The following is a 20,767-nucleotide window of genomic DNA, read 5'->3' as shown; positions in this document are numbered from 1 at the left end:
GGCCCTATGGCACACCCATCTATGAAGGCCCCCAAGTGCTCTGCCAGCCTGGGCGCTGCCAATGCAGAATGCGCACTGTTGGCTGTAACACTGTCTGCCGACCCTTCACACAAGCAGGACTTTCAGCTCTGCATTCCTGCTGTCAGTAAATAGTATCAGGAGCACATATATATACAGTTTACACATCAAAATGGCAACTCCCCTCAACATATTTTTCATTATCTAATATGCCATAGCAAATATGCAATAACAAACCAATGGCTCTGCACCCATATTTTAAAGGTGAGACCTATTTACTTTGCCCGTGTTTATTTTAATGAGACTGTACTTTGCTTAGATTTTGCAAAATAAATTTGAACAAGCATAGTGTTATCAGCCACTAAATGTAGTAATTGGGATATTGAAGTTGAGGAGAGAGCAAGTACAAACTATTGTGACATTTGTTGCTAAAAGTGGACTGAGGTGCCAGCATTATACACACATGATGGAACAGAGGCCTGACAGTTTATAATGGTGGAGAAAGCTAATTTTGTATTTCGTTTTGTATTGTGAACTAATGTTCAATTATAGAGCTGCTCTATCAGACTTGTATAAGCATGATGATTGTTGGATTGGCCACTTGAGAATACACATGGCCTCTTTGAACTTCACACAAAAGTAGAAGATCAGTCGTCTACAAGGGTGGTATTGTCAGTCCGCAGCCCGTGTGTGCTGTTGCCTCAGCTCCTCCTGCGCCTTTAAGGGGCTGATCCTCTGTGTGTGTGTGTGTCTCTCTGTGTGTGTGTGGCTCTGTGTTTGTGTGTGTGGCTCTGTGTGTGTGTAGCTCTTTGTGTGTGTGTGTGTGTGTATGGCTCTCTCTCTCTGTGTAGCTCTCTGTGTGGCTCTCTCTCTCTGTGTGGCTCTGTGTGTGTGTGTGTGTGTGTGTGTGTGTGGCTCTGTGTGTGGCTCTGTGTGTGTGTGTGTGTGTGTGGCTCTCTCTGTGTGTGTGGCTCTCTGTGTGTGTTGCTCTCTCTGTGTGTGTGTGGCTCTTTGTGTGTGTGGGGGGGCTCTGTGTGTGTGTGGGGCTCTGTGTGGGGCTCTGTGTGTGTGGGAGGCTCTGTGTGTGGGGGGCTCTGTGTGTGTGTGTGGGGCTCTGTGTGTGTGGGGCTCTGTGTGTGTGGGGCTCTGTGTGTGTGTGGCTCTGTGTGTGTGGGGGGCTCTGTGTGTGTGTGTGGGGCTCTGTGTGTGTGGGGCTCTGTATGTGTGGGGCTCTGTGTGTGTGTGGCTCTCTGTGTGTGTTGCTCTGTGTGTGTGGGGGGGCTCTGTGTGTGTGGGGGGCTCTGTGTGTGGGGGGCTCTGTGTGTGTGGGAGGCTCTGTGTGTGGGGGGCTCTGTGTGTGTGTGGGGCTCTGTGTGTGTGGGGCTCTGTGTGTGTGGGGCTCTGTGTGTGTGGGGCTCTATGTGTGTGTGGCTCTGTGTGTGTGGGGGGCTCTGTGTGTGTGTGGGGCTCTGGGTGTATGTGTGTGTGGGGCTTTGTGTATGTGGGGGGGGCTCTGTGTGTGTGGGGCTCTGTGTTTGGGGGGCTCTGTGTGTGTGGGGGGCTCTGTGTGTGGGGGGCTCTCTGTGTGTGGGGGGCTCTGTGTGTGTGGGGCTCTGTGTGTGTGGGGGGCACTGTGTGTGTGTGGGAGGCTTTGTGTGTGTGTGGCTCTGTGTGTGTGGAGGGCTCTGTGTGTGTGGGGGGCTCTGTGTGTGTGGGGGGCTCTGTGTGTGTGAGGGGCTCTGTGTCTGTGTGGGGCTCTGTGTGTGTGGGGGGCTCTGTGTGTGTGGGGGGCTCTGTGTGTGGGGCTCTGTGTGTATGTGTGTGTGGGGCTCTGTGTGTATGTGTGTGTGGGGCTCTGTGTGTGTGGGGGGCTCTGTGTGTGTGTGTGGGGGGGGTTCTGTGTGTGTGGGGGGTTCTGTGTGTGTGGGGGGGCTCTGTGTGTGTGTGTGGGGCTGTGTGTGTGGGGGGGGCTATGTGTGTGTGTGTGTGTGTGTGTGTGTGTGTGTGGCTCTGTGTGTGTGGGGGGGGCTCTCTGTGTGTGTGTGGCTCTGTGTGTGGGGGGGCTCTGTGTGTATGTGTGGGGCTCAGTGTGTATGTGTGGGGCTCTGTGTGTGTGTGTGGCTATGTGTGTGTGTGTGTCTGGCTGTGTGTGTGGGGGGCTCTCTGTGTGTGTGGCTCTCTGTGTGTGTGTGTGGCTCTCTGTGTGTGTGTGTGGCTCTCTGTGTGTGTGTGTAGCTCTGTGTGTGTGTGGCTCTGTTTGTGTGGCTCTGTGTGTGGCTCTGTGTGTGGGTGCGTGTGGCTCTGTGTGTGTGGGTGCGTGTGGCTCTGTGTGTGGCTCTGTGTGTGTGTGTGTGTGTGCAAATGCAATAGGTCACGCATTTAAGAGAGATTAAGCTATTGGCAATGTAAATGACAATGCCATTTATTTATATGTTTTAAAAACAAAAATGTCATGAGAAATGCCAATAGCTCTAACTTTAACAAGGACAAGACTATTGCATTGTAAATGCTTGTTTGTACATAAAATTGGGTGGGGTAAGTGCATCTTCACCAGGGGCCCTAAATGTGCAGTGCCTAAGTGGGGGGTATCAATGTGTTGAGCTTTGTGTGGCCCTTAACCCTGCCCAGCAGCCCTTTAAAGTAAAGGAGCGTGCAGCTGGCACTTGCCTGAACCCACGACCTTCCGGGGCCTGGTAGGGTGAGATCCCGTCTCCTTGTTTCCCCTCGTATTGCCGGTCTTGCTCGTGGTGCTCTGAGAGCGGTTTTCTGTTGTCTTGGGTCCCTCTGCCTTTCCGCAGCTGTTCTCGAGTCCTGGGTTGTCATCTTCTCTCGGATGCCTTCTCTCCTCCTCACCGGTCGTGCTGGTTCCGTTTCTCTCTCTCTCTGCGTTTTTCCACACCATCTACTTGAACGCCGCGTCTTCCTCCCTTCCTGGATTTTGTCCCTCCTTGATGGGCCTGGCTTTCTTGCGTCGTTGTGAAAGACTGCACTGCTACTGCTACATCCTGTGTGGGGCCACTCGGCGGCCATGTTGGAAAAATCGCTGCACTCCCGGTCGTAAGGGGGCAACGCTTCGGGTGATCCACCACAGTGTGTTTTATACAACCAGTGTGTGAGGAGATAGATGAGGGCGTTAGCAAGGGTCTGCAAGAGGGGGTATGTTTCATACATTCGATGTGTGAGAAGACAAGTGAGCCTCTCAAAACGGTTTGCAAGAGGAAGTGTCTGTTGTGTACCCAGAGTTGTGGGGAGAGGTGAGGGTATACCCACAGTCTGCGAGAGGAGATATGTAATATACTCCTGGGGCTTGAGGTGAGGTGTGAGTGTTATATATGCCAGTTCAAGCTGCTGACCCATGCACACAAGGCTCTACACAACCAAGGACCTGCCTATATTAACCACCACCTGAACTTCCACCAACCATCGTGAAGATTATGCTCTGCCTCCCTTTCACTTGCCCATACTCCCTGCATCTACTGAAGCAGAAGTGGAGGATGCACCTTCTCCAACATCGCTGCAAAGACCTGAAACAGCCTCCCCACGCACCTGCGGACCATCACTTCACTTCTGGTTTCTGAATGGCCCTCAAGTCCTGGCTGTTTAGATAAGCCTTCTGGACCTGCAAGCGCCTGGATACCCTATAGGGTGATTAGCTGTGCTTTATAAATCCAGATTGATTGATTGATTGACAGCTGTGTGCGTCAGATGTGAGTATACAACTGGCGCATGAGACGAAGGGTGAGGGTGTTACAGCAGTGTGGGAGATGAGTTGTGTGATCAAGGCCGTCTTTGTAACTGGTGGGGCTCAGTGCGACAATCTTTTTTGGCACCCCTCTTTCTCCACCGATAACCTCCTCCTAGGATCCCCTCACTACCACTGGGTAAAAGTGCCCCTCATCTCTCCATAGCTCCTCTTTCACACATTTTAAAGCACTGGTAAAGGCTGTATTTACTAATAAGAATGCATATTTATCCAAACAAACCTTTTTAGCAACATTAGGAATAGATAATAAAAGACTGGGGAAAAAACATAACATCCTAGCCTATTTTATGCAGTTTACATGCAACTCTATGCTGACAGTTTGTAACTGTCACTGTTCTATATTAGGGTTGCATCTTAAAAACTGCAGTGACAAAGGGATCTTTGTGACAAAATCAGTAATTCACTCAGCTATCCACATAAAATAGATATTTGTTATCTACACGGCACGTGTTCATTGCAGCAGGCCCATTAACCCTCTTTTACTACTTTATGGAGAGTCAGACCTGCCACTGGACAAAACTCGATCTCTGTATCTCTCTAGTGGGAACATTAATCATAAGAGTTATCTTGACATTTTTATTGCTACCTGAAAGCTGGACACACAAGGAGCTCTGCTACAGATGTTTTTTTAAAATCCTATGTTATTACTAAACACAGGGCACCCACTCTCAAGGTCAGTGCACGGTTTGTGGATGCACTAGTCACAGTGCCCTAAAGCCGGCCCTGTGTGTGATATACACCCAGAGCTTGAGGAGAGGTAAGCGAGCTTCAGTGGTCTGTGAGAGGATGTGTTTGTTATACACCTAGTGTTTGAGGAGAGGTGAGAGTGTTACATCAGTCTGCAAGAAGAGATGTGTGATATACAACTGGTGCATGAGAGAAAATATGAGACTGTTATAGTGGTGTTAGAGAGGAGTTGTGTGATATGCACACAGGGTTTGAGGAGAGGTGAGGGTGATATAGCAGTCTGTGAGAGGAGGTCTATGTTATACACCCAGGGTATGAGGAGAGGTGAGGGTGTGTGAGGTGTGTGCTATACATCCAATGTGTTAATGGGGAGGTGATGGTGGTACAATGGTCTGCAAGAGGAGGAGCCTGTTATACAAATGGCATGTGAGAGGATAGATGAGGGCACCAGTTGAAGAACATAAAAAAAAAGTATGGGAATTCTGATCCTGAGTGCAGCGGATGTGGGGTAAAGTGAGTGTGGGGCAGTGCTTAATTTGAGCCGGAGGTCTCCGGTGCTCGGCACCGGCCCTTGATTGTCAGCACCGCATTTAGTGAAAGTCTACCACATTGTGGCGCTGTCTGTTTAATTTTGAGATGAGCACAACAATCATGTTTATTAAAGCAAAACGCATTGAAAATGAATAATATCAGCCTCTTACGCCATTATTATAACTTTGTGTGGCCTGAAATAGTGTGATTTGTCACACTTGTAGGAGTGTGATGGCTAGGTGGAATGTATGATGGTATTTCTCATGCGTTTATCACACATGTCTTGGGAACGCGTCTTTAGCACGCATTCGTTCTGCACGCAAGTTGTTACAACAACTTGCCTTGGGGGGTCGCTGGATTTTGGAAACGTTTAATTTACTATTCCAACTGCAGTCTGTGCAACAGCAGGGAAGGTACAGGATTTCATTCCAACACCATTTCACCAATGCACCCTCCTAAAGCAAATCGTTGTAACAACTTGTTTGCTGAACGAATGTTTGCTAAAGACACATTTGTTCTGTTGCCAGCGCTGTGAAGGCTTAGCGTGATTGAGGCTTCTTCCTAAAGGATGTTTCCCGGTTAGGTCTTATGTTGGTACTATCATTGGCAGGGCTGACGGGGGCAATGCGTAGGGCAGGCAGCAGTGGCCTTCTGAGAAGAGCCCTGGAAGTTACATTTTTTCAAATTAAGCTCTTGTGTGGGGGCTGGGTCAAAAACATGGCTGGACATAGCTAAAAAGAACAAAATATGTTGTAACTATTATGCTTGCCTTTCACCTTCAAATAGCTTAAAATAAACTAACATAAACATATTACATGATATATAAATGCAAGGGTGAACAACCATTACAACGCAACTATTACAACGACATACCATTACGACGCAACTATTACAACGCAAGTCATTACAACGACTTGCGCTGGGGGGCGCTCTAGGATAGGGAATAGTTTAATTTACTATCCAACTCCTTCCCTACTATCCACGGGGACTGGAGTTGGAATAGTAAATTAAACTACTCACTATCCAGCACCCCCCAACGCAAGTCGTTGTAACGACTTTCGTTGTAAAACTTGCGTGGTAAAGGCATGCGTTGTGAAAGCATGCGTGGTAATGACATACATCCAATGTAAGTTAAACTAATAAGTGAGAAATGCTCTCTTTTATGTTATGAAACCTCTGTTGGGTAATGCGATTACTGCCGACGGCAATGTATGTAATTGGAGGATGACAGACAGGCCCAGACTGGCCGTAGCGGGCACCGGGCAATCCCCCGGTGGGCCGCACGGGTGGGGGCCGGTTTTGAGCCCCTGGGGGCCGTTTTTGTTACAGGGACGTTTTTGCAGCATAGCTGCAAATTCGGCCCTGTAAGAAAATCGGCTGAAAACCGGCCCCGGCAAAGAGCTTGGCGGTACCCCTAACCTCCCCCGTTGGGGAGGGGGGGTGGATGGGGGGGGCATAAGGGGGAGGCGGCCGAGCACTGTGCCAGGGCCGGTTTTGGTTCTCAGTCCGGCCCTGATGACAGAATTGAATCCTGCTTGGCTTATTGGGGAATAGTGACTTCAATATTTATTGTGCAATAAGGTCCCAGCCTGTGACAGAAAGCACTATGAATATGTAAGCCATTATTTTAAAACTGTATTGCACACAGTATAAGTTAGGCTGCTGCAAAATGTGCAAAAAGATTGTGTTTATCATAAAACAAGTACATTCAAATGTTATATTGTAGCAAACGTAACCAGACTTGTATCTAGTGCAAAAATGTTTTATAAGTGTCTATTAATATATTCAAAGCTTAGCTGGTAACAACCTTACATTACCTCTTAAAAAGAATGAAGCTTTATCACCATAACCCTTAAAGTGACTCCATCACTTTAAGCCAAAAGTGGATCCCAAGCAGCCTTTACATCCCTGATTAACCAATTGCACACATTTACATTTCTTTCAGGTAGCAGGCACCCTGGCAAGACGGCTTGTTGTTCTTTAGCTCTTTTTAACCCTGGGCATAGTTTGCGTAGTCGCACTATGCGTAGCTACGCGTAGTACACTTAGCACTACGCAAGCTACGCGAACTGCGTAGTGAGGTAGGGAAAATGCTGTTTGAACTGATTGCACAGTGCTGGATGCTTGTCCGTACTGTGCAATCATTGAAAACGGCATCTTGCACAGTGCAAGCGGTTGTTTTCTGCCGCTCGAGTAGATTTGTACTCGAGCTGCAGTTTTCTCAACACGAACTGGTAGTTTCTCATTGCGAGCATACGCGACCACTCGCAATAAGAAACCTGACCTCCCCGCGCTGAGAATCTCGTCTGCAGGTTTATTTTCCACCCTCACGATCGACAACTTGATGTTGCTGATCGCGAACGAGGAAAAAGTCTCGCCGGGATGTAATTTTGCTCGCTCGCGGTCACCAACTTGACGTTGAGGACCACGAGCAAGCAAAAAATGCCTGCTATGCGTTTTTGCACTGTGCTACTTGCAATTTGCGTAGCGCGTAGTTGTGCAAACTATGCAAACTAAGCGAGCATAGCATAGTCCTGTGCCCAGGATTGGCTCTTTTCCCTCCTTTAGCCCTTTGGCTTTACAGTACAGGTGACCCCCCCTTCTATTCTCTTCCAGCTGAAAGCACCTGAGGTCCTGCATTAACTGATCACTGACAGTCCTTTTTAGCAAAAAGTATGGGAAGTCTTTTTGTCAAACTAGAAAAAGCGCGGGCACGTCAATCCTCATGGATCCCATACACTTCAACCTCTAGATGAGGGTGTTAACATCAGTCTTTCACTGATGTGTGTTACACTCGGCGGTTATCAGAAGAGGCGAGGGTGGTATAGTGGCCTGCAAGAGCAGGACTGGGAACCCAAAGCAGCCCAGGAGATTTGGGCGGTGGGGCAGCCCCCCTGCGTCTTTGGTTACTGGGGGCCAATACAGCAGCACCACTCCAAAGCTGGCCCCCAGTAACCAAAACGGCCCTCACCACTGCAAAATCGGCCTCCTCCCTTCCAGCCTCCTGTGGAAACACCCAATGCCTGCTACGACCAGTCCGGCCCAATGCAAGAGAAGGTGGGTGATATACAACTGAGGTCTGCGTAGAGGTGTGGATGATGCAACGGGGGGAATATCCTTTACAACGCGGATGTTACCCCGCAGTACCGTTACAAGGATAAGGAATAGTAGATTTACTATTCCAACACCTTCCCTACTGTACGTAGGCTGGTGTTGGAATAGTACATTTAACTATTCCTAAGTCCGCACCCCTACAGCCCAAGTCGTGGTAACGACTTGCGTTGTAAAAGACGCGTTGTAACGGTACGCGTGGTAATACCACGCGTTGTACCGTCATACATCCATGCAACGGTGTTATTTGGGTCAGTGACATAGCAACTGTGCCATATGGTCTTATGCAAGGTTCATTGTTGAATAATAAAAAAATATAGAGATGCAGTGGGTCTCACTTCCCTGTGTCCTGGTGCCACTGCACTAAGAATAACCGCAGCATTGATACATTTGGTGTAGGAGAGGCGAGAGTATGACAGCAGTATGGGAGCAGAGCTGTGTGTTGTGCAGCTGGGATGTAAGATGTGTGAGGGTATCAGCAGCCTGGGAACACTCGTGACAAGGTAAGCTTTAAATACTGCATTCAAACAAATAGCACATGAATAAATACAGTGGTGGTTGCTGCACGACGAAAGTGTGAGTGTGGTGGGTGGGGGGCGGCTGATGGTGAGGCGACTAGGAATTTAGGATGAAAATAATAATTAAACAAAACGTACCTGTGGCTGCCCTGACGCCGATGGCCACCTATGTGCTTGACTCCTGGCAGTCACTGAGAAAGCCCAGGCTCGCCTCCCAATCCAGACGCTGCTCTCATGCTCTGAGAGCAGCTCCAGGATTGGTGTGAGTGGCCTGGTCTGCTACTTGGAGAGTGGCTGGGAGCCTGGGACTTTTCTCCAACACAGCTGGGTTGGGAAATAGAAGTGCGCATGTCTGTTTGGCCGGTCTAAGACGACAGCCATACTGACATGCACACTTCTAAGTGCCCACCACTTCTCCCTGTCGCCCCACCCCACACAAACGCACGCATGCCTCACCCAGAGCCATTCATTTAACTTTTCTGTGACTGACTCTATTTGGGAGACGCTCCTCGCCATTAAGTAGGAGCCGCCTCTGAATAACGCCTACCTTGGTACATCTTTAGACTCCGGCTTTACCTTGCTTTGTTCAACACACTGAAATTAACGTGGGGGTAAAGATGTAAGGAATAGCATTGTGTGGGCCTGGGTAGGTTCCACTTTTAATTTTACATAAACATTTGAACCTAATTGATTTCTACCCGCTTTCTTCTTTAATTTTTTTTTCTTAAGTCACTGACCTATCCTGTCTCACCTCTCACTTCCCTCCGACCCAGGGGTTGGCAGAAACCTTCTGTGGCTCAGATGTCGTTCCAGGGTTTGAATCAGCGGGGGTAGGGATCACTGGGGACTGACCTACCAGCCCGGTGGGTGCTTTTGTGATTCTCTTGCAGTGCCTTTGTTGCTTCATTTTGTCCTATACATTGTTTTTTAACTAAACACGAATGTTTTTAAAGAAATAATAATAAACACAATAAAACATATAAAATAAAAATAAAAATCGAAAAACATGCAAGTTAAAGTAATAATAATAATACACTTGCAAGGACAACTTTAGCCTTTTCTTATGGCAGATATCAGTTGCTGCAGAGATGAAAGTCTGAATCTGAAGCCAGTGAAACCAACAGGTGAAATAAGCCAGATCTGTATGCCTGTAAAACCACTGAAGCCGTTAGGCCAGTGCCAGTGAAAGATTTGAGTGAGTTCTTGGAATACATTTTTAAATCTAGGCAGAGGTGACTCAGCCTTTCATCCTTTGAATTTGATAAAAACGACTGTTACTCAATTGGGTAACCTTAATACCCACTATTAAGATGACAAATGAACACATTCCGTTTGGTGTATGTCATGATGCTATAGAAAACGTCCAGTTAAACTAAACAAAAAATGGTAAAGAAAACACATATTTTACAAATGAGCTGACTTTGTAGTGCTTCTTTGAACCGCGATTAGCTGTGTGTGTCATATTTTAGTAAATATTCAGAACTAGAAGAGGGGCGTGGCCAGAAGCCTAACTGCAGACTCTAGTGGTCATTTGACCAAATTGTATGTTTCAAGCAAATGACGTCTTCTCCCTCGCAGGCAAATCACTGGGAGGATTTACACCCTATTGCCCAGTATTACACATTTAATAAACAAGCATTGCCCAAGCCAAGCACAAACGCATACCAAGCGACACAATTATAGGCTTCTGTGTCTCGCTGTTTGCCTTAGGATGTGCCGTTGGTGCTCCTAGACCCATGCACGCACACATACGCTCATGTGAGCATTAGCAACACCAAAGGATTAACACAGACGTAAAACTCGGCTAAGTTAGCAACATTTAACCTTTAGATGTACCAACTCTACAAAGCTTAGACACTTTATTTTAAAATGCTGCCATTTTGAATCATTTACTGCCTCAGTTGCTAATTTACATGGTCTGCGATTGGTAAAAATGTCCTTTTCGTTTCGTTTCGTTCGTTTCGTTTCAACTTTATTTCGGCTAACATTAGCCATAAAAGCACAAAATAAAACATTACATGTTATTATTAACTCCATAGTCCAATAACAAAAATTTGGGGCGAAAATAATATACAATTTATCAGCTTTATAAATTATGCCCTAAAAACATACAAGCTACTTTCATAAATATAGTAAAATGTGTTTAAAAGCCAGTAATTAAAATATATTAGCAACACTTAATATTTGCAGAACAAAGGTTAAATAAACAGTTCAATTGCACTATAATTTTAGCCCAGCCTTCTTTCTGATCAAAAAAACGTTATATAGGAACCTAGATATACAGAACACCACCACCTGTGTGGTATTGGTCCTCAATATACGTTCAGCATCTTTACAAGACCTGACACCCATATTCCTGCATAGGGGTCTAATCCAGCGAACCCTAGGCGACTTATATAACGGGCAGAAGAAGAGTAGGTGGACATCATCTTCCTTCGCCTTCTGTGTACAGGAGATACATAGGGAATTACCCATGTTTCCCCCCCACCTGGATGTATTTGTATTTATCTGTAGGACCCCGTACCTAAACTGCAAGAATAAAGTTTTTGCTATCGGTGGTCCAATCTCATCCAAAAAGGGTTCGAAGGAAACAGTATCTTTAAAGGTTAAATACTTTTGGGTTAGTGAACCAATAGATGTACCCTGTGCTAATGGGTTACTGATGTAAGACCAGAATGCAGACTTTAAAGACTTTTTACAAGAGGGTGTCAGTCTCGAGGGCTCGTCCCAGTAATGGGATAACCCTAGTCTATTTGACCAGAAGGAAATATGTTTTAGCCAGGCGATGTTTTTATGCCCATCGAACTGCATAATTTCTATCAGGCCACATCTATAGTTATCCAACTCAGGAGTGGTCCATATCTTAATCCAATACAACAGAGGCCTTAAAATAGCTTGATGATCTGTACTTTTAATAGCAACATCCAAAAACACAGGAACTAGGGGGGTTCTAGACGGAATTTTTAACAATCTCCGTATGAAGATATTTTCATCCCGTTCAAAGTTATTTTTACAGGATGGTCCCCAAATCTCAGCCCCATAGAGTCCGGCTGATTGGGCCTTTGCTTTGAATACTTCCAATGCTGGAGTAATGGCCTTTGATTGGCTTCCACCGTGAATTTTTAGAACGGGCATTGAGTTATGACGAAGGGCTATCCTGCTCTTTTCGAGCTGCCCCTTCCAAGATAGTTTGCTGTCCAACATAATTCCCAAATAGTTAAAACTCCCCACAAGTTCTAGTTTTTGGTTGTTTAAGGCCAAATTTTTCCTAAAGGTTTTTTGAGGGTTTATAGACATGTACTTCGTTTTTGATGAATTAATTTCCAATCCTTTATCCACACAGTAACTATAAAAAGAATTCACCAAGTTTTGGAGTCCCTTTGGGGTCTGTGAAATGAGGATGGTGTCATCAGCAAAAAGTAGTGCTGGAATTGATTCACCCCCAAGTTTTGGGGAGTCATTTACACAGTTCCCTAAGTACGTGGGAATATCGTTAACATAGAGTGAGAAGATCGTAGGTGCCAACACACAACCTTGGCGTACGCCCTGTCTCACCGGTATGGCCTGTGTTAACTCCCCTCCCTTCCCCCATCTTACTTTGGCGTAGTTTCCTGTGTGGAGTCTAATTAATTCTATAAGTAATTCACCAGGGACCCCTATGTTTGCTAATGTTTCCCATAAAAGTGTGCGAGGGACAAGATCGAACGCAGCCCTCAGGTCCATAAAAGCAACATACAGACTGCCCTTCTTTATATTAATATATTTCCAGACAATACATGTAAACCTAAAAACCTGGTCTATTGTGCTGACTTTTGCTCTGAACCCAGCCTGATATTTGGATAATATCTGGTAGTCTTCCATCCACTCTAGAAGCCTATTTAAAATGTGTCTGGCATACACTTTGTGGGTAAGATCAATTAAACTGATTGGGCGATAATTTGCTGGATCATAACGATCACCTTTTTTAAAAATCGTTATGATTTCAGCCCCCTTCCAGGACTCCGGAATTGGAGTACCTGATACTATAGAGTTACATAAAAAATTAATATACAGTCCCCAAACTTCTATGTCGTGCTTAAATAGATCGCCAGGGATCTTGTCAGGTCCCGGGGCTTTCCCTGGTTTGATGGCCTGTATCGCCTGGACTGTCTCCTCTAAGCTGAAATATAGATTAGTAGTCCGTGGTGGTAATGCGACCTCCTGTTCAGCTATGGGGAACCCCTCCTTGCTTAGGGAGTATAACTTGGAAAAGTGATCTCTCCATGTTTTTTCATCTAGGAACGTGTCCTTGCAAGATCTACCCGACTTATTCCCTTTTGATATTAGACTCCAAAAGGTGCCTTGCTCCCTCGTTTTGGCTGCCATGAGTAAATCAGCCCAGATTACCTCATCCCAAACTTTTTTTGAATATAAAAGGGTTTTCTTGTAGGCTTGTCTGGCATCTCTGATTCCCTTTGAGTCCTTTGTTTTTACTGCCTGGATCAGAAGAGACTTAGCTACACGGCACTCTTTGTTGTACCATGGGTTGCCATGTTCTAGGTTAATGTTTTGGGATCTGTCCCCCTTCTCATAGATTTTGCTCAGGAGAGGAGTTAGAGCATCAACCAAATTAAGGTGCATGTCTAATACTCCATGATCTCCTAAGGAATGATCCTGACATGTTGCAACTTTATCGGCAAAAGTGTTATAAATGCATGTCATAGATGTTTCCTTGGCTAAGATATATGGCCATTTTAGTGCGCGCCTATTGTTACTTATCTGAAGTTCACCATCGTACCTCTTGGGCACTATTTATTTGGCTGTATTGATTTTAAAAGGCTGAGGGTCCAAGGTTAATTGAAATGGTAAATGGTCGCTCTCTGTCCTATACCCAACCTTAAATGTCCTTTTCACATTTTGTATTTGAAAATATCCAGAGCATATGAAACAGCGCACATGTCCAGTAGCACTCTTTGTTAACTGTATCACAAATAGGTGCATTTGATGTGTTAAACTATGATTGATGTAAACCTAAATCTAAGTACTAAGGCTGACACAATTAGAGATCAGATGCACAACATTCGCATTACTTAATTCTTTTTTTTGCATGGTCATATGATTTAATTTTTATAAAGGCATTGGTAGGAAAATGTGTTTACCATGCTTTTTGACCTCTGTTATTAGGACCTCTGCTTTGTGGTGAGCCTCAATAATGGAGTACCACATACTGCTAGCTGTGCTTCCATTGATTCATGGGCTTCAATCTGCAACACTCATCTTTTTATGGGCTGGCTTGACAGTGCAGCTGTCGCCAGACAATTGTGTGAGTACCATTGAGAGGAGATTTGGCTACGCCCACATGTTAGGAGTTAGGAGTGCTTGTTTTGATTGGGCAGATGTGTGCTGCCACAAAAAAGTGCTTGCCCTTCACCAGCTGTGATCATTTTGTTTATGTATCCAGCTGGCCGATTTTGAACTTTCAGGGGCGCACACACAACATTGTAATACTGGGAAATTGTCTGAGATAACTACATAAATAACGGTGTTTGTCATTTTCTGGCGGAACCAAAGATGAGAGGAGGGCTGTCTTTAACCTACATGGATTTTTATGTCTGGCATGACAGTGCAACTGTCATTTTACCTTTTAACTTACACCAATATTATCCTACAGTTCTTTGCTTCCACACAAATACATATGCTAATCTACTTGCAATGCTTCACATTAGCAAGCAACATTCCTTTAAAGCTGGACCTGTTAGCATTGCAAAATGCTTGTTAAGTAAGGCCAGCTGCCTGTGAACAGAAAGGGTCTATGTAGACTGGCGGGGGGGGGGGGCATGTATGAAGAGTGTGTGTGCAATGTACATGTCTGCCTATGTTATGCTGACCATGGATTATATCTGTAGTGCTTTTCTGTATGGTGACACAAATCTGTTTTGGATGGATCCCTTGCGTGTGTATGGTACACCGCATAGAAGCTAAAGAGAGCCTGCAAGGCCAGGATGCAGAATTTAGGGATGCAGAATTGAGGTCTACTGATTCATTGTTTTTCACTTTATGACCCAAGTTTCATAATTGTAATCATAGCAGAGGTACTCTGTAATAAAGAAGGTTTCGAGTATACCCCAAGGTATTTTTAATAGCTTGTTTTCCTGCCAAATCAACAGGGCTCAAGACATTATCCTGGCACTAGGTTTCTAAGAACTCCCAGGGTCAAGAGTAGCTTCCCTCGTTTTAGTCCGCTGGAGTGGCCTTGCTCCTACTCCAGTGGGAGAGGCCGTCAAATGATGAAGCATGTCTTGATAAGTCAAGGGTGAGACAACCTCTCTAAAATCTTTTGATGACCCTCTCCAAAAGAAGTTTGGACTACAAATGGATAGCAGTGACTTTATTAACCTCAAGTAGTTCAGTGTGTTGTAGGTGTTTATAGGGTGACATACTTGAGGTTGTACCTCCTACTCTCTGTTTGGGAAGATGCAGAATTTAGGGACATTGCTAATATTATGAAAAGTGTGTCAAAGCCACTAGGTCTTGCTATTAATAATGTATGGCAAACATGGTTATTGTATAACGTGACGCAAGTATTGCCAAAGGCAGTAGGCCTTCTTTATTGATTATGTGATAACCTGTCAGTATCTGAAGGCTAAAAATGTAATTGGTTATCTTCAAGAGCTTTACTGAGTTCTGAGTTTCCACCCCATATCAACTTCATGAGGGTGCCTTGGACTGCTCTGACATCAGCACCTTGAAAGCCAAGTACTGAAAGGGTGGGCTTGGTTTTTAGTTTGGGGTGTCGATAGTACTGGGATTGTGGACGTAATAGCACTGGGTCTGCTGAACGCAATAGCAAGGGGACTTCTGGACGCCATTAGAAAGTGACCTGTATTGAGACAACTGAAGTCCATTAGACCCTGGATGCCCTTGCCCTCGAAAAAGTCTGCACAGGCATTTATTATTTTGTAAATGTATACATATAGTAAATGAGCGCTTTACATGAGCATGCACTTCATTGTATAGTCATCTTACTCACATATCTAATGTACAAAACATTTGTTTACCAACTGTGCCTGTAGATTATTCCCAAATCATATTAGCATGAAAAATATGAAATGGTTGTGAAATCACGTTTTTAATGAAGTGCCTTTATTGGGCATGGCCAATGCTAATCAACTCTCCACCATTTTGTAGGCCTTGTTCTCTGCTTTCAGTATCTGGCACTGGTTCGTTTAACTGATTTTAATAAGAGTTGTTGTATGAAGTTACGAAGCTTCTCTGCTTCAAATTTCAGGTTACTTTAAAACTATGGGTAGCTACGTAAATGTATAGCTGTTTGTCACAAAGAAAGTCCCTCTGGGTTGCTGGAAAACTAGCGATATTTGACTGTTATCTGCTGCGCTTCCTGCTACGAATAGAGAGATGTTGGAGTGTGGAGAAGTGTGGCTCACTGGTTAGAGGAGGCAGACCCTGAAGCAGAGGTCAGACCCGGGACCAGGGTTCAATTCCCGACGCGGCAGGGTCTTGAGCCCAAATATCCACGGACTCGATAATTCTCGTTTCGGTGCCTACTCGAGTCACGGGTTCACACTCTGCAGCTCTGGGCATTAGCTTGCTTAATCTCCACTACGGCCCCCCGCGGCGGGATGCCTGGCTTTCACCTTGGGGATGCCCAGTACGGGTATCTCACAGGGAAAAGCCAGGACGGGTTCCCAAGGCAAGCGCCGAGATGCCTACGGGTAATCGAGCGCTATATAAGAACGCTTAATAATAATAATAATAATAATGTTATCTGCACGCATAGAACCTGCCCAGAGAGCTTCCTGCTGCACCACCCAACCTGCACAGTTGCTAAGTGGAGCCTCACCACACACTGCTCACTCCAAACTGCGAAACCTTTCTGGACAAGTCCACCTGGCTCACGTTCTCCGACCCTATCTGGTGCAGTGGGTGGGCGCGGCCTTCTCCTTACCATTTCCTCTTCCTGAGTGTATCACCCACGGGGGCGAGAGGCGTTCTTATTTAGAAAAACTTACATGTTGATGCTACAAAACGAGAGACAAATGTATTAACATACAAGGAAATGAAATGGGGGCGTCATTGTGTTATGCTTTGGACTGGAGAGTAGAAGTGTGTATGTAAAGTAAGCTAAGGACTGTTGGAGGCAAGGCAAGGGGGTTGTAACAGACCTGCAAGGTCTTTTAGTCTCCCTTTTCACGTCTGTGCACGCTGAGGGGCTTATCTCTTTGTTAATCCTACTGTGTTTCCCTGACAATTATGTTTAATGTCCCCCCCCCCAGTAGGATGATTGGTTTGTTTGTTATCCCTCCTGTGGTTGTGGGGTTTTTGATTTCCCCTGATACGCCTTCCAATCGATGAAGAGTGTCTGAGTCCTTTCTGTTCCAGCAGGGTGACTGATTGCTGTGCTCAGTAGGGAATAGAGGTAGCAACCTCCAGGGTTATCAAGGAGTATTGGTGCCCCTGCCCTTAGAGGGTAATACATCGTGTCCTTACAGAGTGATTGATTTGTTTGTTATCCCCTCATATTCATACAGGGATATTGATTTGTGTGCTATCCCCACATTTCCCTGCAGGATTATTGACTCCTGTGTGGTCCCCTCCTATCTCTGCAGGGTGGTTGATTAATTGATTCATGTGTTACCTCCTCCTGCACCTACAAAGTGCTAAATTCATGTGTTAACCTCTTATCCCTGCAGGGCGGTCAATTTATCTGTTATCTTGCCTGTCCCTAATGGGTCATTGATTTCTCTAGGTACCTACATCTTCCTCTGCAAGGTGATTGATTCCTATGTTACCTTTTCTTGTCTCCTCTGGATATTCTCCTGTCCCTGTTGGATACTTAATTCCTGTATTACTCCTCTTGTCCTCTTGTCCCATTCTCCCCCTGTTGGGTGATTGATTCCGGTGTTATTCTTCCTTTCCTTACAGAGTGATTGATTTCTCTGGATGCCCACTCAAGCATCTCTACTCCAGCCTGTTCCTACAGCGCTCCCATGCGGAGGCCTATGTTGGACTGTTCCTGCCACGCGAACCGGTTGGAAACGCTGAACTACTGCCACCGCAAACACCCCAGCCTGGTAATACAAGTGCAGACTTGAGGAGGGCACGGGACGGGATAGCATTGTGGCTCACTTAGGGTATCGCTTTTCTTTCTGCTCTTAGAGAGAGAAAGAAAGAAGAGTTGTCCTCCTTTTCCACTGAGGAGGGGAATCTCCCTGCTAGCCCTGACCAACAAGAAACGCAAAGGCTATCATTTCGAGTGCAATGTAAATGCTGATTTAGTCGCTAATTGATGTTATATCTAGCTTAAGACATTGTGTTTTGAGGAACTCTGAATGGGTGTGCATTTCCAGACCCGGTGTATACCGAAACATGTTGTATCAGTATTTACTGCATGCAGTTTAATAAACCACCAACAATGCCGGGGCGCTTGAAATGAGATTCAAGTAAAGAACGTAACAGTTATTACCCCCTCCACTGACTGAGTATTTGTACTCTTGTTAACCCCAAGGGAATTGTTAGTCCCTTAGCATTTTCATCAGTGTGATAGTATATTGTTGCAGTATGTTGATGACATACTAGTTTGCAGTCCTATAGAATAGCAGTGTAGGAAAGGTACTACTAAAAGTGGGGGCAACCATAAAAGCAGATCCTACTTTCCTATAGTGGTTCTTCTACTATTGGCCCTGTCCTCTCACCAAGTTTGAGGCCAGTATCTCTCGTCAGAGCCGCAAGAACCAAACCCCTGTGCACTGTGTCGACTTGCAGTTTCAAAGGCTTGTTGGCGTCCTTCAATGATCTTTGGGCTCCAAGTAGCTCCCACCTCAAGCATCTCCTATGACCAAGATCTTCATCCTCACCGCATCACTTGCATCGTGGGCTTGTATATTTTGCGAGCTACTCGAGGTCCTCTCGCTACTTCAGGGCTTCCGGCCTGTGGGTCCTCTTGAGAATCATCTTTGAATTCTTTGGGCTCCCCTAATTGCTCGGGCCTGCCCTGAGTCCCCTGCTTGTGGTAAGTCTCCTGGACCTTGCTGGTCCCGACATTTCATCTTCTTTAACTTCCACGTTGGTTGCAGTTTCCAAGGCTTGTTGGTGCTCCTGCAGGACACCGACCCCTCAACTCTCGACATCCGACGTGGGACAGCTTGTGTATGGCTAATGTTCTTCCACATATATTTAAACAAAAAGGGGTAACCCTGTGTCCCTCAGAACCTGGGTAGTTAATGGTTAATATAACAGACGGTTCTGTCGGGTGCGGAACATGAGTGATTCAAACAATACTGTTATTGCAGTTGAGGACCCCCCTCTATTGACAACACAGTTCAGAACCTCACAACTAATGACTCGAGGTCTTATTCATTACTTTAACGTCATTTACTTGACATTTCATATAATACAGAAAAAAGACCGTCCAAATGGATTTTTGTGCAAAATTAGTGACAATAGTGAATAGTGGTCAAGTGGTGAAAAATGTACAGTTGAAGTTACAAATCTATACAGTCAATATATACATATATACACATTTGCTTTTCTGATGGCCATTATTGCTGGATGTCTAGAGATTCTGAATATTTCTTTAAGTTTTGGAATCCTAGAGGTCAATGCCGGTTACGGGATGTCGACGTTTCGACCCTTCTGCGCCTAGGTCTAAGGTCGCGGCGGGTCTTTTTCAAGACAAGGTGTGCTGCACGACAGTCCACAGGTCATATTGAATCGCCTGTAGAGATGTAGGCTCAATGGCCATAAGATCCACTTCCCAGTTGTGAATAAATGATGTAGCAGGCTAAGGAGTCCAACGATCCGCTGCCATCCGTCAGCTTACCGGACTCCTTCCGACATTCAATGTTATACAGTCAACCGCGAGGCTGTTCTTCCACAGCATCGCCTGGTTTACCCAGCTGCTGTTTCAAGGTCACTGTCAGCTCTCCCGCAACACTCTACATCGGTGGACATTCGTCTTCCGTGCCTCCTAGTCACTCCTGAGTGGCATAGACTCTGTCCCCTCTGCTTGCAGGTTCTTCACATCTTGAATCCACCTTTGGGTTCCACTGGACACTTTCACTTTCTCCAGCAGTGGCATCTTCCTGAAGTCTTCCATTGAGTTTGATGGTGGTTTCCGATGCCACTTCACACCCATGCACCCGGCTTCCCTGGGGCAGGTATCCTGGTTCCTAAGTTATCCACAGGTGGGTTGGTTCTCCAACCCTCTGTCTTCCACGGGGTTTCTTCAAGTTCCACTGGGAAGGGTCCTTCTTTTTTAAAATTGCAACTGCGTCTTACCCATTGACTTGCATTAATCCCCCGTCGTGTTCCCACTCTGCACACGGCTTCCGTGGGGCTCCTTGTTACTTACCTCGGATGGTTCCTTGGGTCCCCAGCACTTCTACATCTTTTGGGTATAGTCTTGTCTTCAGTCGTGTTTCGCATACCACTATTTTAGTATATGGTTTGTTCACCCCCCCCCCCCCGGTGACCACTGTGTATTGTGTGTGCTTACCTGTTTCTATTGAAAAGTTTTGTGTGCATGGTGTATATCGAGATACCTGAGTGTGTTAGTGAGTATATTATAATAGATACATATCTTTATAAATATACTGTGTGGTTCTTTTTCTCTTAATCTATACCTATAACATTACGTTCTGGTAAAACAAGCTGCTTTACACTCCTTCTGAACTAAGCCTGAAGGCTGCTCTCCACAGCTACCACTTAGATACCTCTCTAAGGTTGTCTAACACCACTAAAATCACCATGAGGGTCGTCTGGATTGCTGCAAGGTGCCCACTTACATAAGTGTACAATGTATACCAAGCCAACTTCTCACAACCATCAGTGAAATAGATAATGCTACCTGGTATAGGATCCTCTGTTGCTTGACTAGATCCATTAGGAAGGTAATTTGCACAGTCATGCGCATCAACCTAAGTGTCTAATATAGGATGAGCAAAGAATGTTGCAGGATTCACTGTATGATACTTCGCAATCTTCAAAGATGGTAGTGACAGTATCACCTCATATCCTGACACTCTCGGTGTAGACAGAGTAGTCAGCCTTCTGAATGATAGCAAATATTGCATGATCTGCATAGAGGGTTAAAGGTGCCCCCATAACAATGTGGGTGCTCTTCTGCACTGCAAAGTCTGCA

At 45.6% G+C, this 20,767-nt stretch overlaps 1 protein-coding gene across 1 annotated transcript in view; it reads left to right on the top strand.

Moving 5' to 3' along the window:
* LOC144773298 (uncharacterized) overlaps positions 1 to 20,767 on the top strand; it is a 247,026-nt gene that overhangs the window by 46,442 nt on the left and 179,817 nt on the right. The window contains exon 7 of the mRNA XM_078658242.1: positions 17,551 to 17,699. Within this exon, the coding sequence (XP_078514368.1) occupies positions 17,551 to 17,699 (149 nt within the window). The remainder of the gene's footprint in view (positions 1 to 17,550; positions 17,700 to 20,767) is intronic.

The sequence above is a fragment of the Lissotriton helveticus genome, chromosome 1_1 (genome assembly GCF_964261635.1).
Source record: "Lissotriton helveticus chromosome 1_1, aLisHel1.1, whole genome shotgun sequence".
Classification (NCBI taxonomy): domain Eukaryota; kingdom Metazoa; phylum Chordata; class Amphibia; order Caudata; family Salamandridae; genus Lissotriton; species Lissotriton helveticus.
The sequence above is the reverse complement of the archived record's forward strand: the minus strand, read 5'-3'. Positions and strand labels throughout refer to the sequence as shown.